This window comes from Bacillus rossius, chromosome 3, assembly GCF_032445375.1.
Source record: "Bacillus rossius redtenbacheri isolate Brsri chromosome 3, Brsri_v3, whole genome shotgun sequence".
Lineage (NCBI taxonomy): Eukaryota > Metazoa > Arthropoda > Insecta > Phasmatodea > Bacillidae > Bacillus > Bacillus rossius.
Genome location: NC_086332.1, coordinates 7,217,284 through 7,244,474, shown reverse-complemented (window position 1 = coordinate 7,244,474; position 27,191 = coordinate 7,217,284). Strand labels below are relative to the sequence as shown.

The 27,191-nt window shown below is 38.4% G+C and overlaps 1 protein-coding gene and 1 long non-coding RNA gene across 2 annotated transcripts; one reads left to right on the top strand and one right to left on the bottom strand.

The window, feature by feature from the left end:
- Positions 1–53: 53 nt before the first annotated feature.
- LOC134530154 (uncharacterized) lies at positions 54–2,792 on the bottom strand. The gene is made up of 2 exons (XR_010074784.1): positions 2,638–2,792; positions 54–243 (listed from the first exon to the last, which is right to left on the bottom strand). It is a non-coding gene; the product is annotated as an uncharacterized LOC134530154 (long non-coding RNA).
- Positions 2,776–25,566, top strand: LOC134530153 (MAU2 chromatid cohesion factor homolog). Its single transcript, XM_063364780.1, has 10 exons — positions 2,776–3,334; positions 5,195–5,374; positions 6,538–6,660; positions 6,850–6,978; positions 8,603–8,711; positions 11,589–11,753; positions 14,288–14,535; positions 17,313–17,518; positions 19,738–19,940; positions 23,053–25,566. Exons 1-10 carry the CDS (start codon positions 3,110–3,112, stop codon positions 23,241–23,243), a joined length of 1,779 nt encoding a protein of 592 aa, XP_063220850.1. The 5' UTR covers positions 2,776–3,109; the 3' UTR covers positions 23,244–25,566.
- Positions 25,567–27,191: the final 1,625 nt, after the last annotated feature.

Below are 27,191 nucleotides of genomic sequence, written 5' to 3'. Positions count from 1 at the left end.
CATTGGAGATGTTACTGACATGTTGAAATAAAAGGTTGTAAAAATACACTTCCTTTTTTATTCCACAAACCTATTTTTATTCCAACTTTCTTAATAACTATCAATTAAATGACACAAAAAAAAACATTCTGCGTGCAATGAAAAAAGCATAGTTATAATGAGTATAATTAATATAAATTCTTCTTTTCCATGGAGTGTCCAAGGGGTTTACTGTAAAGCTAATGGTCTCATTTCTTCTCATGCCTGCAACAAAAGGTACACAATTCTTAATTTTCATGGGTGTCTAAATAATTTAATATTTAAGTCATGATTCTAATTTATTCACATGCCTGCAACAAACAGAAGCAATTTACAAGTACTGAGTATGTCATAATAAGTCATACAAATGGCACTAGGGAGGCAGGCAAAGTGAATAACAGAAACTGTATAAGAAAAAAGTAATGTTTATGGCAACATAATACACACCAGGTGGTAAACACTACATTTCGTATGGTAAATTTAGGTATACCTTGATATGCTCAATACTTTAGGTATCTTATTTAACAGACATTTTTCTACATCTATTCACTCCTTTCTCTATTTTTTTCCCCAAAGACATCAAAAAAAAAATTTCAAACATTCTGTTATGCAAAAAAAATCAAATTATGCATCAAAGAGAGTGTTTTGTATTGTAATAACAGTAATGTAATGGCAAAAAATAGCACCTACACAAATTAATTCTCAAAAATATACAAATTTGCTTGTAACAAAATAGTTACAGCTCTTTTGTTTCTCAGGTATGTAGAAAGTATTTCAGAGTTAAAGGCTTTTAAAAACATGTAAAAAAAATAATGAAAACAATAATGTATGTTTATTAATGGACTTTTTAACTTGGAATTTATCTCCAATGGATCGGAGGGCAGAATGTTATTTCTGCAGGAATGAAAATTATTTGTAATTTGTATTCATAATTTATTTTCTTCACAATTGGAGCAAAACAATTAGCATGAAAGTGCAGATGAAGCAGATATTTTGATACCGGTAAGCAGAGCGTAAAATGTTTGGTCAGAAAAAATGTAGGGGGAAGATATGACATCACTGAAATTGACCAATGATTACAAACTTGGAGAAACAAAGAGAAACATAGTATGTAATATTAAGAGTGAAATGCTGAATATTGTCAAGAATGTACTTAATAAAATCTTGTAAAATTAAAAAAAAAAAAAAAAAAAAAAAGTAATGTATTCTAGTACCCGAAAATGATACGTTGCAAAATCTTCAAATATCAAAATTTTAATAGGCCCACTTACTTGAATAATCCAGCCCTGGGTAAAATTTTCGGGTCGCAGCTTTACCGTAAATAAAAAAAATAAAATTTGGATAGTATGTTTCTTTAAACAGTAAAGACGTTCCTTTACTTACCCCGAAAACGGTGTTTCTAAATTAAAGTTGGTTTTTGAGAAATCACCGTTTATATGTTACATTACAATGCCTGTGCACTGACTCAGCTGCCGCTATGTTTTGCTTTCCCGTGTGTGTCTATATATTTTGAATAACTGAATTCAAATATTAAGAGTGGTCAGTTAGGTTAGCTACATTAAAACACTTTAAAACACTATGGACGGTTAGGTTAGTATAGCTACATTAAAATAAACAGAGAAATATATTTAATGGTCGCTTAGGAATTACCATTACGAATCAACGATGTAGTTATCCTGACCTCAAAAACCATGCACACGATTTCTCAGTATTTTTAATGTAGTTTTAAAGTGTTTTAATGTAGCTCACCCCACCTAATCGACCACTCTCAATATTTGAATTCACTTCTCCAAAACATACAGACCCCACACACGATAAAAAAAAAGGTTAAACAGAACCACACAATAAAACAATAAATATGGTGACAGTGCAAGGCATGGGTATTGTAATGTAACTTATGACTGAATATTACTAATAATTAAAAAAAAAATTGGCGATCACTGGGCTACCCATTTCTATCTATAAACAGTAGTTTCTCAGCATACAGATGTAGTTTTCAAACCTTCTTTTAGGGTTACATAAGTAGTGGATAGTCTGTAGCGTTTGAACACACTGTTTGTGGAATTTTTTTATTACTTTATTTATGGAAAAGTCTGTACTCTAGAAATTTACCCAGCTCTGGCATAATGAAGTTAAAAAATATTCTGAATTACATCAAGTAAACAGCTACCACACCAGCGACCCTGTAGGATGCTTTCGATATCCTAGACCCATGTCTTTAAAACCTGAACAAAGACAATAATAATTTTCACGTGCAACTAAATGCTAGTACCATCCAGCTAATTCAACAGACAAGGACAGTGTGTTAGCTAAAATCGAGCTATATAAAATTTAAAAAAAAAAATACATATAACACACGAATATATCAATTTCCTTAAAATTCTCCAATATTTTGCGCCAGCCATACAAGATTCCATTGTTTATCTATGCTAAAATATATTTTGATAAGCATCATGTACTTATTTTAAACGTAAATATGATGAAATATAATAAATATTTTCTGCATGTAAGGAATTATTTTCCAATGCCTAACTTAAAAACCAAACTATTTTCCAGCAAATAAATTGTATCTTAATAACATTTATTTAACATATAACCAAAAATAGCTTATTCACTAACCTGAAAAGTTCTATATCTATTATGTGAATGATATATAGCCGTGTTTATATTTTTGATTTTTGTATCTGAAGGATCAAAATAAACCCGAGGTTGGCCGAATGTGAATTGTTCGGGTAAGTTCGGGCAGGGTCCAAACCTTATGTGCATCTTAGGTCTCCCAGTGGTGAATAGTCACGGCTTCAGCACATTTAGTGTCGAATTTAGAATTGGCGTATTGCACAATAAATTCGGTTTTTTGTTTTTTTTAAAAACTCCCTACAGAGAGTTTGCATGTCCCTCAAGGCAAAATGATTCACACCCACTCCATAACTTGTTACATCTATGGCCTCCATGATTTGTTTATATTTATGTTTGCATGATCCGTGTTATTGATTGTAGTGTTTACATCAATCTCCACAGTTCATATAAATTTTATCCTACATTTGCACATGGGCTATTTTTTTTGTTTGTGCACTAAAAATTGCGCATTGGGATGGCTTCTTCTCAAGATGCTTGGTATTTATCGCTGCTTGGTTTAGCTGAAAACTTTCGTACGTCAAGCCCACCTAATATTAAATTATGTATTCAGTGTTTACAAGCCGTGTTTAATTTCAAACCACCGCCAAGAGTGGAAGCTCGGACACACCTACAGCTGGGAAATATTTTGTTGACTCATACGAAAAATATTGATTTGGCTCGGACTCATTTGGAGCAAGCAGTAAGCAAGTTGTAACTAAAATTATTATTTTTTAACTTTTATAAATTGTAATATTTTTTTAAAATAACTTTTATTTCAGTAGTAAGGGAGCGTTTACTAATTGTATTAAGAAAAACAGCTCTATTAACTAATATTGGTAATGCTATTGGAAAGCCTCTTTTCCAGTTAAAGAAAATCCAAAATGCTATTTATTACTTCCTGTCATGTTTTCCAGTCATTCTCTATGAGGGTTGTGTGATACTTTAGTGGTGTACCAGTATTTTAATGCTTTGTTGTTTGGTTAGGTTAGGTTAGATATGTATGTTAAAAGAACATAGAATAGAGAGAACAGGTGGTTATGTTAGATAGCCACACGGTCATATAATAAGGTCTGTCAAATTCATATCCTTCTCCTTGGCGAAACCGATCCGCTTAATGATGTTCGCAGCCGCTAGTGAACTAAAGGCACTTATAACAGTTTAGTTTAAACTTCGTCAATAGGCATGCCTGGCATTGCCTGAATTTTTTGTAACAACACTATTGTTTGACGCGTCTGTCACGTCTTGCCTATGGATTACCTGCCTTCCCACAAAATGAAGCTGAAGATTGGCGTCCTGGTTTTGCTGATGCGTAGCCCTTTATATTAATAAATTAATACTTGACCTTCACACATTTATTGTTGTTACAAGTGAGGAAAACAAGTCTGGAAGAATAACCCAGTAAATTAAATACAGTTCTATTTTAAAGTAATAACTACACAATTTTTTAAGTTAAAACAACCTTAATGTCTACAAATTAACCACACTTTCATAAATCCACTATTCACTCTCCCCATTGGAGCTTGGCCCGACGGTGGCTCTATCTACTATTCCTCTCTTACCACAAACCTTGGTCCCCACGTATGGCTTCACACTACTCATTTGTCTGCACCGCAAGACCGTCTCCGTTGGATTGATCTTCGCACACGAAGCCCATCATTAGTTACCCACTGTAGCTCATCAAGATGTCACTCACACTCTTCACTTCACTCCTAGAGGAGCCACCAGTATCGTCACCAGCTTCACACACACACTTGTCTATAGGTCAGTGTGTGACTCCTGTATACCTGCCAATCTCGTAGCCCTCAGATGTATTGTCATAAGAATCCCCACCTTAACTATCAAAGCTGGGCGAACAATGGCGCCTCAGCTACGCCACTTCACCCGACGGTGCTCTCGGGACACTCAAAATGTACCAGACTAGAATGAGACGGTAAGGCGCCACTCCGGACTCCCGGGACAGAGGTGTGGTGTTCAGAAAGCATCCAAGGACGGGAGGGTTCTACCTGGGTCGCAGCTGGTTTCCCCGGAGATACGCACGAACAGCGTGCCGCTCCATTCATCACGGTCTTCTGTATAACCACAGTGGCCCATGTTGCATGACATTATACAGCTCAAAATTAATGTTTCGTAAATATCTAGCGAGGAAATTTTTGACAAAATATAAAATGCAAGAGTGCAATAGGTAGTGATAAATACACAGGAAAATGATTGTATTACCAACATTGTTGTAGTTGTGTTATCAGACAGAAGGGGGAGAACGGGAAGAGACAGACACCAGTGGCCCCTAAGTTCTCTTAACTATAAAGAGTGATTCAACTTCATGTGGCATGTTGATTACTTTTAATGTGGTAGTCTCCAATTATTTTTGTTTTCTTTCACAATAGTTATATGTATGGCTGAAGGATACTGAAAGTTGGTCTCCGACAGGACTCATGTTCAAGAGTCAGTTAATAGTGGCCCGGCCGCAGCAACACTGTCGTCAAAGTAGCGGGTGCACGTTGCGCACATGCCAGGAAGGTGTGGCGGACAGAGTGCGGACGCAGCGTGGTTCCTTGCGCAGTGGCTGCTCTCGCAGATGATCAACACGTTCGACGACGTGAAGTTCGAGGCGGCGAGCGTGCTGGCAGAGCTGTACGAGCAGCAGTCGCAGTCGAACCTGTCCAAGCCGATCCTGCGCAAGGCCATCGAGCTGTCGCAGCACAGCGTCTACTGGCACTGCCGCCTCATCTTCCAGCTGGCCGTGAGTCTGTGTCCCAGCGGGCGTGACGCCCACCTGGCCGAACAAGAACTAGAGAGTCACAGCGCAAACTAATTATTTCAGGGCTTGAGGGAAATGTTCATTCGTATTCAACTTAACGACTGTAATTCATTGCTATCCCACAAGTTTTGTTATGCCCAAGATCTTTTAGATGTATTGAATCAAAACAGCAAGAATCATGTACCACAGGATCACTTTATATCGGATCATGCCATCATGATCAAGAGATAAACGTGGATACGTGATTTGTAAATTTAACCAGTGCCAAAACTGGCAAAGACTGTTGAAACATATGCTTGAGGACCTAACCATTGTCGAAAGCAAATAAAATTAACCTCGAAAATGGCATTTACTCACTGAGCGAATCATTATTGATGTAAAAGACTCAATACTGAAGAAAAGCTGGAAAAACATTACCCTTCAAAATTATTCCTCAGGGCTAACTGAAAACCAAGACAATTATATCATTAAATCCATGTTATCCTAAGTTGCCTTGGTCCACATGGGTTAATTAAGACACTACTGTATTTTAGTTGAGTTTATTGTATTCAGATATATTTATTTACATAATGAGATATTATAATTATATATCACAGTAGTTTATACTTATTATTTGGGCTGGCTCTTTATGAAAGGAGCTCTGTAAAAGTGGTTGCGCTCTATGCTGGAGTTGGTTTTTTGGTGTATGATTTCACTGGCGTCGGCTAGCCACAAAGAGGGCGGTCGTTTGGGAATATGTGACGAACGAGAGGTGCGCAGTCTGGAATGTTTGTAGTTTGCAAATAATTTGGATAGTTTGATAGCAGCTTGTAAAGACAAATAGTATTTAGGTTGGTGTTCATGAACTACAAAATTCTGTAAAGGTACCAACTTGTGGATAGACACTTTATTCAATATGTTCATTTAAACTATTTATTATGAGGCCCAAAGTCCCTTTATTTAACAAATTGTTATGGGCAAAGTATGTATAATGTAGTAAACACCCCCTTTTAAAATTGGATAACAAACATTATACCTGCTCTTAAGCAAATCCCAGAAAAGTTTTTGAATCCTTTGTATTTTCGTAAATATAGCACTGTGGGAGAAACCAGGGGCGTTGTCTTGTTCATGTTGCGGCGAGTGTGTGAGGAGTGGGTTGGTCGCAGCAAATCCACGCAACGGAGCGAGACTATGAGCTGGCCAGCAGTCTGCTGGGCGTCGGGGTGGATTACGCCCACATCTCCTCTGCCTTCTACACCAGGGTGCTGTTCCTGTTGAGCCGGTGCATGGTGAGTGGGCCGTGCCTGCCGGTTGGCAGCACTGTTTAGCCAGTTGCTCGACTGCGTAACTGTTCGATCTGAAGCGTGAGAGTGTCGTTTGTTAAGAATGAAACATTAAACGTGGGAGGTATTTGCGGGGAGGGCGGAGAGTTCTGGGAACTGTCGCCGCGAGGCAGCGGTCGTGGTGTTCTGCTGCAGCTGATGCTGATCGACAAGAAGTTCCAGGACGTGCACACGCTGCTGACGCAGGCCGGCCATCTGGTGGACAACTGGCAGGGCTCCCAGTACCAGAAGGAGTACCTCAAAGTGTTCTTCCTGGTGCTGCAGGTGAGCGCTTCCCTGCTGGTACAAGGTACAAGGTGCCAGTGCCTGCCAGGGGCAAGGTGGCCAATCCTCCCGCCCCCCCAGCTCTCAGGGAAAAGAAATAATATAGTGTAGTCAGGTGTTTTTCTTTCAAGAAAAAAAATTTAAAAGTCGGTATCACGTAGATGTGGTTCAACACTAAAATATATTTTATGTAGCATTTTTTTTTTTCATATAACTACTTATATGTACTTACGAGTCGCTATTCGTCTTCCAAAATATTAAAAAATGCTCCATACCCCCCAGGTTTAGGCCCCTGCCCCTTACGATCCATCACAAGGGGCGCCCTTGCTCCTGCGTGACTGCAGAGTAGGGATCCCCTACATCGGGAAGTTATACTATACAAGCTGTCTACAGGTTATGTAACTCCTGGAAGTCACGAAAAGGTAATAAAACTGAAGGGCTGGTCATGAAATTCACTAAATCGTCCCAAAATAATCAGTAATAATGCTAGAAGTCATGAAACTGTAATATTAGCAGTTTGCTAACTTGCATTTTATTTTTTTTTACGCCCCGCTTCAGTTATAATTCCACGTTTAAAAAAGATAGTGGTGACTGCCCACTCATATAGAAATATCTCTGAGAACATAAAAATCGCCACTATCCCGCAAATAGTAAATTGGTTTCTAAATGTGTTTCATTTTAAAATGATTCTGTGATTTAAAAAAATTTGTAAGAAAGTCTGGAATTATATTCACCAGGTAACCTTAGATACCCTGAAATAGGTACTTCTCTTCCATTTTTGCTTATACATACAGCTGTCTAGCATCGCTACTGTCCTTATTAACTTCGTACCTATAGCTCTGATTTTTCTGAGATAGTCATGCAGCTGATAACATAGTTCTCTCTCGGTTGTGGGTACGCAGTAGGTAGGACTTATAGTCACTTATCCCTTGTGAGATATTGGACCTTGCATCACTATTAAAAAAATGTATATATTTTGATGTCTGACCTTGCCCGATGTCTTTCTCCTCTCGTGATATTTGATTTGTAGTTTCTTGTTTTGAGGTGAAGTGCAAGGTCAGCTTATTTCAAATTTCTTACTTCCGTCTTGCAGTTGGCAACATGTCATATCTCCTTATTGATTTTCCTACTCCTTGTACATTGGCTTTTTTTTTAAGGCAGTGACTGGTTGGTTAATGGGTTAAAGTAGATCCATTGTGTTTTGTTGTCATAAATATCCACACTTAAGTGCAAGTACTTGTTACTTATTTATCTAATGATCTACCAGGGGAGCAATATCCCGCACCCTGAAGAGCGAGCATGTGTTTCCAAGGCATATCATGTGCTCGAGGCATTGTGGCTGAGATTTTAACAGTAGATTTGTTTAGAAACAACGCAGGTAAAATTGGAACTATGGTAATGAAGTTTATGAGTGTATGGCTTTCATTATGTGAGGTGCATGGTTAAAAAAAAATTAAGCTTGTACGTGCAGTAATGGGAGAAGAGTACAGAATTTTAGTGAGTGAGTTAGTTTAAAAAATTAAGCTGCTCATGCAACAGTGGGGAGGAAAGTACAGGGTATAAATCACCGGGAAGAAACGGCTTGAAAACGGCCGTGAGTAATGGTCGACGCTGTGGGTCGCAGGTGTGCCACTTCCTGATGGCCGGCCAGGTGAAGACCGTCAAGCCGTGCTTGAAGCAGCTGCAGCAGAGCATTCAGACGATCATGCAGCCTTCCTGGCCGTCTGACGAAAGTAAGGAAAATGCAACTCTTAAGTCAACTGCTTGCTACATCACAGATTAAATTACTCCAAACGTATTTTCATTAGGGATTAGTGATGGGCCAAATCCCAATTATGTACCTCTCTAATTCGAACCCCAAAGAGTACTTAGAATATACATACCCCTCAAATCCAAATATAGATCTCAAGGGTCCAAAATAAAATAATGTATAAGAAGGGAAAAATATTAACTACAGTGTTGGAACATTAAACCTTTTAAATGTTTTATTCATGAATTAACTTTCCAGAATTAATACATATTATAATTTTATTTACATGATTACACTTACAATATCTTGGAGGAATGGTAACCGGACAAGTATTATGAAAAAAATTGACCTAGTAAATTATATGTTATCAGTGTTGTTTTTTTATTTTATTATTTCCTTTATTTCCAACCATGGACTACAAAACCACAAAACATGGACACTACATTAAAGTAATCATCATAGTTTCAACGCCATATAAATCGATAGTAACTATCTAACATCATGTGATACAGCAGCAGCTTACTTGCTGTATATATCTATGACAAAACAGAAGTTGTGACTTAAAAATATATTAAAAAAGTAAATGATGGTTTAAGATTTCAGATGAAATCAACCAAAATTGTGTTTATAATACTGTTGAACTAAAATACTGTTACGATTTACCGCGTGATTCGTAAAAGATAGCCCAATTAAAGATTTTATCACTAAACAGTTTTATTGATGGCCACTAGTTATGTCACTTACAATTAATCTTCTAAAATGGCAAATAATCAGTTCCACTTAAAAATATTGCTTCCCCAATCACTCAGTTTCCTCACACCACACGCCTCGCTGGGCCGCACCTCTGGCGCAACTCCCGCCGCAGCACCCCTCGTGGATCTCTTCGCCGCGGGACTCCGTCACCACACTCCGTCGCCGCCGACACACTTGCCTTCGCAGAGAATCCGCTCGACGCCTCGCTCGGAACTTCACTCGGGACTCCGCCGCGCCCGCGACACTATCACCCGGAAACTCCGTCCTTGAACCTTCGTCCAAGGACTTCGCCACTCTGCCGCACCTGGGGCACTATTGCCCCGGAAACTCTGCCGCGGGAAAGCTCCCGTCTGAACTCTGATTCAACTCAGACTCACCCTCGGCCGGCGTCCCGGGCACATATATATAGGCCCAGTCACCTTCCAGAACTCCCGAGCGCGGCTGGGGCCAGTCGCGTCATTCCGCGCCGACACGACGGCAGAAATCTCTCGAAACACGTGTCGGCGGCTCGCATAACTCCACAGCTGTCCGGTGTCAGTTACGTGTCAAAGGCAGGGTGCCGCACGGGGAGTTGGGGGAAGGAGGGGGGGGAAAGCGACAATCCTTGTTATCTTCCAGGCGCGTGCGGTTCATTCATGTTGTGGTAGCCGCCAGCCAGCTCTGCACCTGCACATGTCCCGGCCTTGCTCACGTTCGTAACAATACAATTTACCTGGCTACCATTATCAGTGAAATCTCATGAATAACTAGGGTTTAAAGTTTAAATATGTAGATATGTGCTCATTCAGTAACTAATTAAAAAATAGAACATTTTAAAAATTTTCGTAAAACAGATTGCAATGAATTTTTACTGTATTTTGCAGTTCGTGTAAATTTTCTGGATAAGTATATAGAGTGCAGGTTGTAGAAAATAAGGTGTTAATAGGTACTGAAATGAAAGGAAGGTTGGTTGATTAGACTAAGTTAGGTTAGCTATATAGTTTAAAAATAAAAAATAAGAACAATTATTTTATAATTTAAAAAGTTTAATAAACATTTTCCATATAATTATATTGTAGCTGAGTTAACTTAAACAGCCTTTCACTTTAGTATTATTTGCCTAATTCTCCAGACGTTATATGGCTTGAAAAATAATTTTAATTGGGATTCTAATTCTCTTTCTTACTATTCGAATTTGATATTCATATTCGTGAATAATTTGATATTTGTATTCGATTCGAACTAAAGAACTGATATTCAAATAGGCCTATAATAAACCAATCAGCTTGTGTGTGGCCCAACTTTGAGTTGTCTGTTCAGTCTCGAGCAGACAGTGGCCAATGGCAAGTCAAACAGAGCTGTTGCTGCATTCTTAATGGGTTTAAAATGAAGCTGGCGTTGTTCGGCATGTCGCTGATCCAACTGTGCATCCAGCGTTGAGAACTTGCATCAACAAATTGGCTCAACATGAATCTCAGAAGGCAGTTTCATTTTATAACCCAACCAAAAAATATACATCTTAGAGCATCACCAAGTTTCTTGTTTTCTGAACTTTCCGGGCAGATTTTCAAAACACGGATGCTACACCAGACATAAGAAAAATATTCAAATACCAAAGCACCTTCTTTAAAAGATCATTTAGTTATCTGGCAAGCCATCCGTGGCATGATTTACCAGACTCGCTGCGGCAGAGCACGTCCGACGCTGGTTTCGAAACGCGTTACCGCGCGCTTCTTCACAAACAACAGTCAACTGCTACTCTGACACAACAACGGACTGCGCACTGGAAATGTGACCTGCCCAGTAAATATTACAACAGACTATTTTTTACAGATGTGGCATATTGTATTTATATAGCTACGAACCCTTACATGCATGTGTTTATTTTTCCAAGTGATTTTTTTTGGAATATTTTTTGGTGTTTTTTTTTTCTTTCTTAATTTATATTATTCATTAAGATTCCTCAATTTATTGTACTCGATAGTGCGGCCCCAATGTTCAGTGTGAAAGTGTTTTTATTTTTATAATTTAGTGTAATAACACGAGTAAATTGTGGCCTAGTGCTGAATTTCATTTGTGTATAAAATGAAATGAGTAAACGAAAGGGCCGGACCGGGCCGCTTTGCAGGCGTGAGCGGGCCGAACGCTGGGGACATGTTCATCTGGATGCCCAAGGAGCACCTGTACGTGCTGGTGTACCTGGTCACCGTCATGCACAGCATGCAGGCCGGCTACATGGACAAGGCCCAGAAGTACACCGACAAGGCCCTCATGCAGATAGAGAAGCTCAAGAGTAAGTCTTATCAGGGCCGGCGCGTCCACGCAGGCGAACTAGGCAACCGCCTAGGGCGCCAAGTAGCTGGGGGCGGCGCAGTACGACACACAACAGCTGATATAATATGTTTAACGATTATTGAAACTAGATGGAAATGGATTTTTGTAACAGTTCGGAATGTTTATATTGATATAAGTAATTATTTAAAGTCCACGGTGACCTGTTTATGATTTGTAATAAGTAAAAAAGTAATAAAAAACACAAGCCTGCTTACTTTTGATTGTTGACAAAATATTAGGCTAACGTGATGTATTTTGAGGTAAGGAAATTTTTTTTTGGGGTGTCCAGTGGTTGTTTGCGGGGGGGGGGGGGGGGGCATTAAGGTTTTTCGCCTAGGGCGCCAATTTACCTTGCACCGGCCCTGAGTCTTATCATAGTACATAGTCCAACAGAAACATGCAAGTCAGTTATGTTATCTCTGAAAGATTTGTGCATTGGGAGTGCACGACTTGATGTTAAGCTTTCGGACACACGCCAACAGAACGTTCCGTCAGTCCATTTTTCCTTTGTTTTTTTTTTTTTTCTTTGTTTGTTGACCATATTCCTGTTGTGGAGTATTGTGCGGTGTTTATATCCTGACAGCAATTTTTTTGCTTAATTTGTGTTTTTGTCATTTGTGTATTTTTTTTTTGTAGTTTTCTTCTACAGACATACATGTGCTCAGCAATGGCGTATGTCCAAAAGCTTACATCAAGTCAAGTCAATTATGTCAAAAAAAAATTTCACAAAATTTTAATTTTGTAATTTTTTTTAATTGCTAAGGATTGCCTTTTTTTTTTTTTTTTTTGTAGAATATTTCTGAAATTTTACTTTACTGTAAAATCTATAGAGCCCTGTGTTTACTTTTTGTATCATTTTTATTATTATTATTATTATTATTATTATTATTATTATTATTACTTATGCTGTAATATAATAGTAACACAAAATTGTTCAAGCAGTTTGAACTTTTTGGAATAGAATTTAAATATTTCGTAAATCTGCACACATATACAAGCTAGAGCGTAGAAAGTTTGTTTTTCCTTCATTTAATGAATCTCTATGTTTTGGTGGTGAACAAAATACGTAATTGAAATTCGAACTCTTCTAATGTGCAGAAAATATATGTATTGTTGTATGAGTAGCCATTATACATATATTAGTTGTAAAACTCTATTTTCGTATTGGAAAAAATATATATTTCTAACAAAATATTCCTGGTAAATTTTCTTGAGAAATTTTTTCCACTGTAGGTATCTTTCTTTATTTCCCAGTTCCGCCTCTGTTTTTAAATCTTCATGATTTGTGCTTGTACGTTGGCACCACCGAGTCATTGGCCATGTGGTTGTAAGCCCACGTACATCTGTAAGGATTCTTGTGCCTTAAGTTTTTGTACATCCCTACCTTTAACATGAGGCATGACAGGAAAACTGTGAGTTGCCACGTGGCAGCTTGAAACCAGACGGCCATGGTTCAACCACGACCCCTCAGTATTACTTGACTTTTATGACCTGTGAGATGTTCCTCAGGTAGGCCAAAGCAAGCTTTAATCTTGGGAATAAAATCCTCTTTTTTCTTAGCCATTCAATGTAAACTAAAAACACTTTGCATGATTTTAATTACAACTGTATCCTTAGGTTACAGTTATATACCTAACAACACAGTCAGCTAGTCTTACAATAATTTCAACAAAATAAATTGCATGTGTAAAAAACTGCGTTTTTAAAGCAGTGTGCTGGTGGGGGGTGATATTTGACGGAAGAAAATACGTAACTGTTTCTTGAAGAAAACAGTATAAGATCAGGATATGTTGTCGCTGTGCAGTATACACAATGCCTACCAGTTTTATCGTATTAAAATATTTCCATTATAATATTTAATGATGATGCAAAAGTTATTATTTTTTTTTTTTTAACTTATGCAGGATACTTCTTTTGACTTGCCTTGGGGGTTGCATTAGGATGTCTCACAATCAGTTCGCTTTGTTGAGAGCAAAGATGGTTCTGCTGTGGATGGACATAAGCTTTTCAAGTCTACAGAACATTTGCACGACTGTGCAGACTATTAAAAGTAATTGTGGCCGTTTGCATTTCGTACAAATAATAATTGGACTGTCTCCGGGTAAAAGGTAACAAGTCGAGAATTCGCTTTTTTGCAGAAGAAACAAAAAAACTATTAGATAAAAATTGAATTTAAATACTTAAATTTTTCTTGCATTATTCTGTTATTTACCAACATAGTTGCCGATAATTAAAAATGCATTACGTATTCTAAGCATACTTAAGAGTTTATTGCTGGAATAAACTAAAAATCACCAAAATTGTGACTTGTTACCTTTTACCCCGGAGACCGTCCAATTATAAATTGGATGATTTAAATGACTGGTTTTTCGATGTGTGGGTTTGATTAGTAATGAGAAGGGTTTTTATTCGTGTGGGTGGAGGTGAGTGACTCTGGCCAGTGCTCGGTGGAGGGGAGTGGAGGGGAGTGGAGGGGACCGGCCGCGGTTGCAGTCGTGGACAACAAGCCGATCCTGTCGGTGTTCCAACTGATGCTGCTGGAGCACATCATCATGTGCCGGCTGGTGATGGGCAACAAGTCGCTGGCGCTGCAGGAGATCTCGCAGGCGTGCGTGCTGAGCCAGCACCAGCCGCGCCTGCTGTCCGCGCACCGCCCCCAGCTGCACACCCTGCTCGGCCTCTACGCCATGAGCATGAACTGCATGGAGGCCGCCGAGGCCCAGTTCACCGCCGCCCTCCGGGTGCGTCCGCCCCTTTACCCTCGCCCTCTGTGCACTACTGCCCGATCTCGGTCGTGCAAAACTAATATGAAATCCTGGATTTTTGTCGTGACAACGTCTAATAAATCAATGAACGCTGGCTGCACGCACGAAAAAGTGTCCCGTAACGCACATTGTCCCGTTACGCTCATTGCACGCTTGCGCCGCATCTATCTCTCTTCCACTCAATTGGAACAACCATCGATTTGACTTTTTAGAGGCACGTTAAACTTGAAACACTCCCGTTCGTTTCCTACTTTTTCCTATCGTCGTCCTATCCTTAACAGAATAACACAGCTTGGAAGAAGTTAAATAGCGAACATGTATAAAAGTTATAGTTAAAATAATCTCTTCATTAAAGTAATAAACAGATTTCAGTTAATGAGTGCAAATAAATGTAATTTTATCAATTAAATTGTAGATTTCATTTCACTCCTTTGTATCCATACAAAATAGAGATAATTCTTAAAAATTATTCAATTTTATTCATAAAAATATGCAATCATTTCATCAATGTGTCGCGGGTTTTACTAAGGGCATAGGAAAACCCTAACAAGGAGGAAAAAGGGACGTTTGCAGGTGGTTATGAAATTAGTTGCTAAGTTAAATTCGATCCAATAACAATTTATTGACAAACTTAATAACACCAAAAGGAATTGCATTGATTCTCAAACTGACATAACACTTAAACAAGTCGGGTTCTCGTGGAGACGAACTGCTGTGGTAAGTTCCCACTAGAACACAAAACGTACGAATTAACCCTACGTGCTCGATTCCTGAACAATTAAAACAAAACAAAACAATACCCTTAATTGTGGCGAGCTGTGCGCTCGTCACAGCTAACGATTAAAACGCAGTCAATTTCAACTACTAAGGCTATACCATTTACAAAGTTACAAGGAACATACGAACATACCTAATCTTAACATTACTCAATGTTACACGTAACGTAAATACAGATAGTCAATACCAGAGTTTACAAATATATACACGCAACTAGTCGTGTAACGCTGTCAATGTTTATAGGTTGGTTTTCGTTACTCTTCCCCCGGTACCATGTGAAGTTCTCTCCGCATTCCCGTAGTAACGCGTAAGTTCGTTATCTTGTTCACTGTCTTTTGTGGCTACGATTCTTCCTTACCGGCGGTAGAGTTAGAGTCCAAACTGTGTAGCGATCTGGTCGCGATAGTGTCCTGATAGTGTCGTGATTGTGTCAATACTTCCGCTCGCTCGGCCCTCACGGAGTTTGCTAATGCCCGCCCTCTTTGCCCTTGTGACTGAACCGTCGTTTTTAGTTAATGTTCGTTCTGAAAGATTTTACTATATCCTGGGTTACAACTCGGAGAGGTCTCACCCAGTCGATGTCTTGTCGGTCCTCGGGCGGCAGCAACTCCGCGGCGATTGACGGTGTAGGCCGGCGAGCGGTGTCGGAGCAGCGAAGCAGCCTGCTCGCTGGATGTCCCAGTTGTTCTGCATATCGATGGTCTGGGCGCATGCCCTTTTATACTCGCAGGCTTCCCAGACGAGCTGGTGGAAGAATAGTCTCGTCCATTCGGGGGAAGCCTGCCCAGCTCACTGTGTTGCAGGTGGTATGCCGTGAAAAGTCAGGGGTACAATACTTTGCAAGTGTACGCAGGTACACACGTTACAAATGTTTTGTTATGACGTTGCCATGTTAAACTATCGTCCGTAAACCGACTTTACAGACAACATATTTTTTAAAATTTCAACGGATTCAGAAATTAAAATACAATATATATGTTTTCAAGTGCCTGTGCTTTTTTTCTGTATCTATGTCCGTAATTGGTTCAGAAGCTTGTTAGTATGGTTTTTACCTCTTGTCTGACTTCAGTCTTTGTGTACATTGAACGCTTGTAGCACCAGAGTGTACCCGCACTATAAGTGCGTACTTCACCCTGGAGTGAAAGCAGTTGAAACTATTGTTTCTCACCACGGGACCACCATGCTTTCTGTTTGCTGTGACACTGCGATTACCTTGTATGCTAATTCAAGTTTAAAAATTATATAACTATTCAACCAAAAAATAATGCAAATAATGTTTACTAAAACTGTTTAAACAAAACAAGTAGGGGCTGTATTATTTTAAACATCTTGCTGTTGGATGAACGTGAATTAACGACAATGGGGACAGATTAGTTAAAAACAAACCACACACTGCCTGTTATCTATATCACTCAAGCCAACTTTAAACAGCTTTTGTTTACTGCTTCCTCCTGAACCTCGGCTCGGGTGTGGCGGGTGAGACAAGCTAACACTTGGGAATTCGCAGGAGGGGGAGCGAAGAAAGACAGCTAATGGTGTCTGTCGTACAATATCCTCCTGCACCGTGCTTCTTCTTGTCACTTTCCCCACCCCCTTCTCATTTCCAATTTTGTGCTGCAGCTCACTGCCACTTACTGTTTCTGACTAGTGGCACCAAAAAAGCACTCATAAATACATATTGTATAAATTTACTAATTTAAAGAATTTTTCAAGTTCTTTGTATTTGAATTGGAATTTATACTTTGTAGTCTTTTTTTTCGTTGTCTCACGATCTAAAAGTTTTGGTCTACATTGTATTGTCGTATTAATTTCATGTAATTGTGGTATATGAAGTTATTCTTACAATAATTTCTACTCCTGTTATATTTACACTACAGAGAATCGCAGTTGTAAGATATGGATGGTTGTAATTAGTTTCTGAACCACAGAAGACTTGCCCTGGAGCCAGCCCCTAGTGTGTGCTTGTGTGCGTGAAGACTTCGCAGGAACGGGAGCTGTGGACGTTTGCGAACCTGAACCTGGCCATCGTGTACCTGCGAGGGAAGCGGGAGGCTGAGTTTGCCGCCCTGCTGGAGCGGATAAACCCGGAGAACCTCCCGTCGCACTCCCACAGCCTGAGAGCGGCGGCCTACTACGTGCAGGGCCTGCAGTCCTTCTTCCAGGCTCGCTACAACGAGGCCAAGTGAGGGTCTTTCAGTGCTGTACCCCGCACGCGTGCACTCCCGATTATCCGCAAAATTAAGTGGCAGGGCCACCGCGAATAGTGAATATCGCAGATGATCCGCAAAAGAGCCGAAAATGGGAAGCAAAAAAGGAAACTTTAATTTCGACTTAAAAATCTAAAAATGCGATTATGTACGTTAAAAGTTACAATTAATCAGTTTGTCTTTTTTTTTTTTTTTTTTTTGAATGTCACACACTGTTGTTTTTTTGCTGTATGTACTGCACACAATACACTCGTCAGTAGAGTTCAAATTTGCTCACTTGTAATAGAATACAGGTTTGCATGCGCGGATGATAGGGAGTTTACTCTACTTCAGTTTTTTTCAGTGATAGCTAGAGGGAAGATTATACAGTGAATCGCGATAATACCGAAGTAACACCACTAAGCATGTCGATGCAACATATATCAGTGATAGCTAGAGAGATGATTATACAGTGAATCGCGATAATACCGAAGTAGCACCGCTAAGCATGTCGATGCAACATATAACACCGAAATACAAGTGTTATAGCGTTATGACTGAGTGGACTGTACACGATAATGATTATAGATGTCATTATAATACAACAATTTAACCGTGAGGCTACACCATAGTACTACTCACCGCCATGATTAAAAATACGACTGACTTCCGGCTGGAAGTTCAGGGCTGCCAACTATTGGCAGATGATGCTGGATAATGGTTGCCACTACACAGCAGCGCGGGAAATACAACTTGAAGTATTCAGAGACTTCTTAGAAGCACTGAAAACGTTGAGGTCTAATCAATGTTACTAACACAAAATTACACACACTAATACACAGTCTGAACAACAAGTTAATACACCATTTAGCACCGAAAACTGTAACTAAAATCTTGAAATCAACCAGGAATCTTAGAAAACTTTAATTAATTTAGTACAAACAGTTTACCAAACGCAAAGATTAAATTAAATGCAAAAAAAATGAATTTAATTTTTTTGACCTTGCATCTCTTAATAGTAACACTTTTTACATTAATGATGTTGGCACATTTTTTGAATTCATAAAAAATGGCATGTTAAGTTTCAATTTTCTGAGTGGTTCTGCCTGACGTAATTAATTTTCATATTTGTTGAATAATATACTATCTTCATGAATAAAGACAATGTTTAGAAATATAAACACCAGAAACTCCTTTTTTAAAAACATAATCGACGTAAAAAATATATATAAAATTTTGTCTTCAGTTATAGCTGATATTGTAACACTTATCAATCTTATTAAGTCAGCCAAGTCTAATTCCATTGAAGAATGTTTGCTAAAACAAATATATAATTTAATCCTACTTTATTGTAATCAAAAAAATTTTATTCAGAGTGAAGAGAACAACTCTTGAATGCAATAGCTGATGCTGCATTAGTTGAAGTTCTTTGGGAAGCCAAATATATGTTAAATTTTTTTAAATTTTTTATTTCTTAGTACAATAATTCAACAGATGCTTTAGAATTTTGTGTGCCATTAATGTGTTTGCTACAAGAATGGAGATCCGTCAAGCAAGCAGGTAGTAAAAATCCTTTAAGAAGTTCCCATGTAAGACATTTTCGTATGTATTGTACATATTTGCAAGATCATATGAATGCAGCTTATGCACAGAATGTTGGTTCAAAAAATGTTGTATCATACATATTATATTCTTTTACCAAGAGATTGAAATTATTTAATGTTTTTTTTTTTTTTCTCAAAATAAACCACTAACCCTGTAGCATAATGCAGTTCAAATAATCAATGATTATAGGGTAGGTACATACATAGTAGTTCCATTTCGTTTTTGCCATCGCATTCTGAAGTACAGGAATAGTATATGTACGTTGGGATATTTCAGTTTAAAGAAATTTCAGTATAAAAAAGAACAAAATCTCTTGCTTCATAAGACTTTGTTATAACGAGATTTTACTGTATATTAAACTTTTTTTAAATTTTTATTTCTTAGTACAATAATTGAACACATGCTTTAGAATTTCGTATGCCATTAATTTGTTTGCTACAAGAATGGAGATCCGTCAAGCAAGCAGGTAGTAAAATCCTCTTAAAGAAGTTCCCATGTAAGACATTTTCATATTTATTATATTTGAATGATCTTGCGCCTGGCCTGCACTCGGCCGTATCGAGGAAAAGCTGTGCCGCCAGTGGTACAGTGGGGCGGGGCGCTGCTGCAGGAGGTACCTGCGGGAGACCCTGAAGATGGCCAACGCGGAGGACCTGAACCGCCTGACGTCCTGCTCGCTGGTGCTGCTGGGCCACATCTTCCTGTCGCTGGGCAACAGCCGCGAGAGCATGAACATGGTCACCCCGGCCATGCAGCTGGCCAGCAAGATCCCGGACGTGCACGTCCAGCTCTGGGCCTCCGCCATCCTCAAAGGTTCCCGCCTTCCCGCCCCTCTCCGAGCTCATCGCGTCTTCTTCTCATATCTTATGCACAAAAGCTATATCTATCAGTGGTGTAGCCAGGATTTGTGTATGGGGGGGGGGTGTTAAGAAGCATGCCCTCCTCCCTCCCTCCCCGTATTAAAGCGGTGGGTCCGGGGGTCCTCCCCCGGGAAAATTTGGATTTTAAGGTGTAAAATAGTGCTGTTTTAGCAGTTTTCGGTACTTAAATTTAAATATTGTAATGGTAAAAATTTTATTAATTTTAATATGAAATTTTTTTGAGTGTTGAATAAGAGATTAATTAAATATTTGGTGCTGGGGGAGGGGTTGAACCCCTAAACCCCACCCCCCTGGCTACGCCCCTGATATCTATATATATGTGTGTGTGTGTGTGGGTATATATATGTTGGTTAAAGCTTTATTTATAACATGCTGGAATGATAATACTACAGTTACTAAAAATCTTTTGTTTGTTTACAACGTGATCATAACGTCAAACAGTGTGTCTGGTGGACTGCATTCGGTGCGTGCCTTTTTACCGCCAGCATTGCGAGATGTTCGGGTGAGGTGGCGAACAAGCACTGGCTTGTCTGGACACAAACGTAACCTAACTCGCGGGCCGTATTCCAGAACCATGGTCCAGACCGAATCCCGGTAAGGAAACGAATCTGCAATTGTTTCGATAAACTTGGCACTGCGTGAGGCAAGAAACTGGTTTAAACACTTTGCAGCGGATATTTTGCAACGATTGATTCAATTGTTGCGGCAAAAATACTATGCACAGTGGCATGACAGCACCAAAATAGAACTGTCCTTCTAATATTCTCAAGATCTTTTAAAGATGCGTTCATTTATTTTTATGATCATTAAAGTGTACAAAATGTATTCCAGGATAGTTTCACTATCATAGAGTTTCATTTGGCAGACCAACATGCTTTGTTAGTTCCTCAATGATCGGAAAAATTGCCAGTGTTTTATCGTATAATCGTGATACATTTTATACTAAAATCATGTTTGAAAAGTAGGTGTGAGAGTATACAGAAGCACACCAAAAAATTTAAATTAATAAGTCATGCAACAAAAAATTTAAATGGAAAAACAAAATCCGTGACCTAAATGTGAGCGGTAACAAACACATTCAATCATCATAGTATTCATAGTACACACTAACCACAAAAGAGTATGGACTATCAATACTCGGCGTTAGACAGAGCGCACGCGTTGCATGCAATCAGTGAGATATCCTTATCATCAATATTCAAAACTTTGTGCATACACACTATACAGGCAAATTGACATATCAGAAATCTTAATATTTCTCTTATTTAAATACGTAAGCAGTAATATCCAAATGAAAAATATATTTATATTTCCAATTGCTGTTGCACATTGATTTATATAATGTTTTCTACCTACTGAAAGTGCTCTGACTCTAGCAGAAGGACCAAAAACATCATGCAACTTTTATGCGAGAATGAATTTTTTTTTTTCCCCTAAATTTTGACTCCCTAAAATAATAGTGTGGCAATTATGCGATAAAACACGGTACGTACATACGCGATACAAGTTAGTGACGCCAGTTGCTGGTCTGTAATCTCGACGAAATCAACAAAAGAGTGAAGTCTGTGCATGCAGAATTTGGGCAACAGATCATCAACGGATAGAACACAAAAATCCATTACCTTGAAAATAAGGGACTGGCCGTTTTCTATCTTGCAAAAGGAATACAGTAAGGGTACAGGTGTAGCATATTTAACAACTAACCCCCCTCCCTTTTTTTTGATTGTTTGTTTGTTTGTTTGTTTGTTTGTTTGTGGAATACCAGCATTAGTCACTTTGTAAGTCTGAGTTTCAATACAGTTATCACTCAAAATGTGGAGTCAAGTGTTAAGTCCTTGACACGAGCCTAATTTTTAAACTCAAAAAATTTGAGAAGTTCGCTGTTTGATCTAGGGAAATAATAAAATACTTGTGAAAACCTCACTTATACAAACATGGAGTAATCTAGGATTCATACATGTAAAAATAATTTTAGATGATATACAAATGATTGAATAGGTACACATTTTTGTTACATATTAAGTACCCATATATATGTACTGGCAGAAGGATCACTTCTGTGTATGGGTCTCACCTCTAATTTTGGGCAAAAAAATTGAACATTTTGACGTAAGTGTCACCCTCGAATATGAGTCTCACCAGATATCTTCTGTCTTCACTGGAGTTCCGTGGATACAAGTGAAGTCTTTGCTTTGTGTTGTGTCTCAGCTTATTGACGCATGAGAAATAAAGCACTGGTGTTGATCCTCAATTCTTCTTTGACTGTTTACTTCGGGAGGGTGAGAGACAGCCAACTTCCTTCCCCCCCCCCCCTTCTCTCTTTGTTAATTTAGAGATCACATGGAAAAAAATTTTTACAGCTACCAGTCACTATAAATTTCAGGAAAACTATTTAAATATATTTGTATATTTTGCTCTAACAAAGTTAAAAATTAATTAAATTAATTATACTCTCTGACAAACATTATTCGTTATTAAATTTCATTATGTTGGTGACATCGAAAGAATGTGTTTGTTTGCCTTTCCTGCGGAATAAACGTTTCATTAACGTTACGGAAGCATACAAAAAAAAAAAACTTAAGATTTCAAAAAGCTGGTTTCGGGTCGGGTATTTTAAAGTAATGGAAACCGTAACCGAAAAATCTTGGAACTGCATGAGCCTAATTAAAAGTATCTTCCTCGTCAAAATTTTGTTTACTTAACCTATATGGCTATATACTATGTATGTAGTATGTATCTTAAAGTAATTCATGCTTGTACTACTCATATTGGTATTAGATTTTCTACTTTGTTTTTTAACAAGATCGAGTTATGTTAAAAACCTCAAATCAGGCAATCATTGTGATTTCGGTATAAAGAACTTCATTATAACAAACTGCCATAATTTTGGTCCCTTCATGTTCTTTATAATGAAGCTCTACTGTACTATACAACAGACACAAAATTTTAACTATTTTGTGAGGTTTATCTCCTACTGCTGCAGTAAATGTTTTTATACCCAGCATATTCAGGTGTGGTGATTCCACGGTATGTCTGTGTTGCAGATCTGTACAGGCTGTGTGCGGATCCGCGCGAGAACGAGGCCTTCACCATGCACTGCAACTTCTCCCAGATGCTGCTGAAGGACCACTTCCAGGCCTCGCAGATGGCGGAGCACAACCTCATCCACTGGACCGAGGGCAGCTGTCCGTTGCTGGTGGAGCACCCCCCCAGCACGTCGGGAGCTCTGCTCTGAGGCTAGCTCCGGTCCCGTCACACTCGGCGGACGTGCAACCGTTGGGTGCAGGCCAGCAGAGTTATCGAACGTGCATTGGCTGTACAGTGGTGCAAATAAAACTTTGGAGGTGTTAAGTGCAAGGAATGCATACTGAGCTACCTACCATATTTACCCGCAGAAGGGATGTTCCTGCATGTGATTCGCGCCTATAATTTGAGTCACAAAAATTCAACTTTTTCACAGTAATAGTTGCCCTTGAATATGAATTGCACCATATATATATATATATATATATATATATATATATATATATATATATATATATATATATATATATATATATATATATATATATATATATATATATATATATATATATATATATATACACACATACACATACACACACACACACACACACACACACACACACAGCGAAACCCCTTATTTACGTTACCGTTATTTACGTTTTCCCGTCATTTGCACTATATTCTTCAGGTCCCGTTTGGTTCCCATTTAGTCCAATACAATACTTTCACGCGAATTACGTCTCAAAAATCGAATCCATCTCGCTATTTACGTCACGTAACAACCATAGTAGGCCTAAAAAATTGTGAAAAACATAACGTTTATAGTCGGCAATGAACATTTTAAATCGCAAAATATACATATTTTATAACATGAAAAGTTGCCTTTATTTCTAAACATATAATAATTTAAGCCTAGGAGTGTTAAAGTCCGAGTAAGAGCACGTCTACAATAGTCCGAACCTGTGCGTGGTCCGTGTCCTTATCCGAATGTGAGTGACGTCACATTGTCTCACCGAAAACTGCCCTGTCCACAATTGCGATGTCCGATGTCCAAATGTATTGATTTCTAAAGTTGTCACCAGAACGCAGTAAATGTGCCAAACCAAATGTTTTGGTTTATTGTTTTGATGCTTTGTAGTTTGAGATTGAACTTATGAAAGTTATGTAAGTTATAAGTGACTATTAACACCTTCCATTTCTTTCAATAACAAAAACAAACACCACGTTTTCAAATGGGAACCGGAAATTCAAATATTGTGAGTGTTCTGTTTTTTTTCTGTGTCCGAAGTACACAGGTTGGGACAAAAAGTTAAAATTGACGAATGTCTTCAGACCAGGTAGGTTCGGACCTTCGCCCACATGACGCATGACGTCAGAGGGTCACGTGGACCAATCAGCGACGAGTGTTCTTCGGACACAGTTTAGGACATAGCTATTGTAGACAGGCCATAATTATAGCAGTAGACAATCTAAAATGTACTAGGGAAAAATGTCAACTCACGAATATATAAACGTACCGGGAATATCGGGAATATTACGACTTTACGAGGCTGCTTGTAAGTTGTGATACTATATTTATGTCACAACTTAGCCGAAATACTAGTACGAGACATAAATTTCACAAGATAAAATGAGCAGAGACTTGGGAACTGTTTTATACGTATTTCATAATTTCGGAAATATTGTACAGTTGACGCATATTTTTTAAACTAACCATTTATTTCTGGGGATCGTAAATAATTATTTATTGGTATCAAGACATCAAGATAAACGTAAACTTGAACATGTCACGGCAGCGAGAAAACTGGTGCGTATACCAATAAACTGGTATTAGAACTGGACAAAACTGGTACACGGGAGGTGGAGCTTATATTATTTTCCCGCTAAGCTCACATCTATTGGCTGGCTGCTGATGGAAGGTCACGAGTCTGGGTGGAGCGTTGAGTGAGTTATACTGCGCATGCGCAGCTCAGTGAACAAAGAGAACCAGCAGCCGCGCCATAACAACAGCCGATTGAGTACAATGACCTTTCTCCGTGCACGGCGTGCTATTGACGGTAAATTTTAAAAACCAAACCAGGAGAGTTATTTACATATAAATTTGCATAAGGGTAGCACTACATTTTTTTAAAACTAATAATTGACATAAAATGTGCGACCCATACGCTGGTAAATACGGTACCACTTAAACTCCGGTACTGAATTCTAACTGACGCATTGCATCTAAATGTGTGACTTCACATGTGCGAGTAAATATTCTCCATGCAGTCTGGCTCACCCAGTTGTCAAACAGTGAGGTGAACGTCGTACCGGTAGCTCTACTAACATGCTGATCAGGGAGAGGGTGATATAATAATGATATTTCTTAACATAGTCATTGCATTACAGCTTGCTTCTTACACATGGATGCCTTAATCACACAAAAGCAGACCCAGTTGTGTAGCGATTTTCAGAATGTTTGTTTTGGGACCCTCTGTTAGCCATATACGTAACTGTGTAACATAAGTGAATATACTTTCTGTATGATTGTTTATTGTTTCAGTTTTATTTTTAATATTCTAGAAACCACTCCCATTTTCTTTCCCCACCCCTTCTTGATACTTCTTGATAACATTTTGCACAACTGATATTCAAATCATGAATTTATGAAAAAGAGGAGATTTCACAAAAACTATCACCTGCTCCTTTTTCACCCATTAAACAGAAGTTTGGTGCTTTAGAATGAAATGTTTTCCATCTGATGATAAAGTAAAATTAAAATTATTTTGGAAAGAAAAAAAAAGATTACTGTCCAGATGAGCTTTTTATAAACCAGCCCATCCCACTTACCCACCTCTTTGAGAGATGCATTTTGGTACTTCTTGTTGAAATTTTGCACATTTGAACAAGATTTGATTCTGCAACTGATTTTGAAAAATGAGGAAAATCACTGTCAAAATGAGATTTATAAAAACCACCCCTTAAAGCAGAATTTTAGAGAATTAGGGCACAAGATTATGACAGTATCAATTTTTTGCATAAATAAAACTGTCATTCCTCTTTAGATGTGGTTTTCCCAAATTCTTGCATGTTATTGGAAACAGATTTCAACCTAATTCTTAAAAAAAAAAAAAATCAAACCTTTTTTGCACGAGCGATGAGAAGATTCATACCTACCACGTCTTGGATAGATCTTTAACGGTATTAGGGAATTATGGACACCTGATTTTACTTACGTCAGATTCAGGGAGTCTGTTCGAAACCATTTATTCCTGCCGCGTGTGTCGAGACTTAAAGTGACTCAAGATGAAGACTAAGCTGAGCAGTTATTACGAGGCCAACGCTGGTGAGAACGTTCCTGTCTATAGGGTTTTGCAGCTTCTACGGAATTCTCTGATTTCTGGTTCCTGATGCAGAAGCTTTGAGTTGTAGTCTTTAGAAATTTCTTTCAGCTATCCTGCTGCTGTTCTTCCATTGAGAACTTACCCAGAGGTCCTGGATAAGACGATGGGGAACCTACTGATTAATATCCAGCTAGCTAACAACTGTGTTTATGTCGTATGCCCTACCACTAGAAACATCTCCCATTAATTACATTTCTTGGTGCAGATACTGGGTTGTCTCTAGGTTCACAATCAATCATTTCCAGTGATATAATTTTTTTAAAAGAAAGTATTGGTATTGTGGGTATGTTTGAAAAAAAAACATTAGATAATTTTTTGAATTTATGCAACAACGTAATAGAACGAAGATACATTTTGTTATTTTGTAAAAAACATTGATATTTATTTCTTAATAAAATTAGTAGCAACAGTAACAAAGAGTGAACTGAGTAGAATAATTAGTTTGGTAACTTTTTTTAATGTGTTTGTTATGTTAGTATGAATTAGATACACACTTGCACACAAGTATAACATTGGATTTTTGTTACTATTTTTATTTTAACACACAAACACCACTTGAAATCTATTAGGTATATTCTATATTTTGTTGCCTCGCAAGCTATTTGCTAAGAAGATGTGCTGGTTAGACTGACTGGAAAAAGTCAGAAAGTAAAATTCATTTGTTTGCAGCTTGTGAAAATTATATCCCAATCCAACACCACTACAGATGTGTGACAGTTATAGAACTAAAGCGATGAAGACAATCTACTTGCTAATTACAAGTATACAGTGAT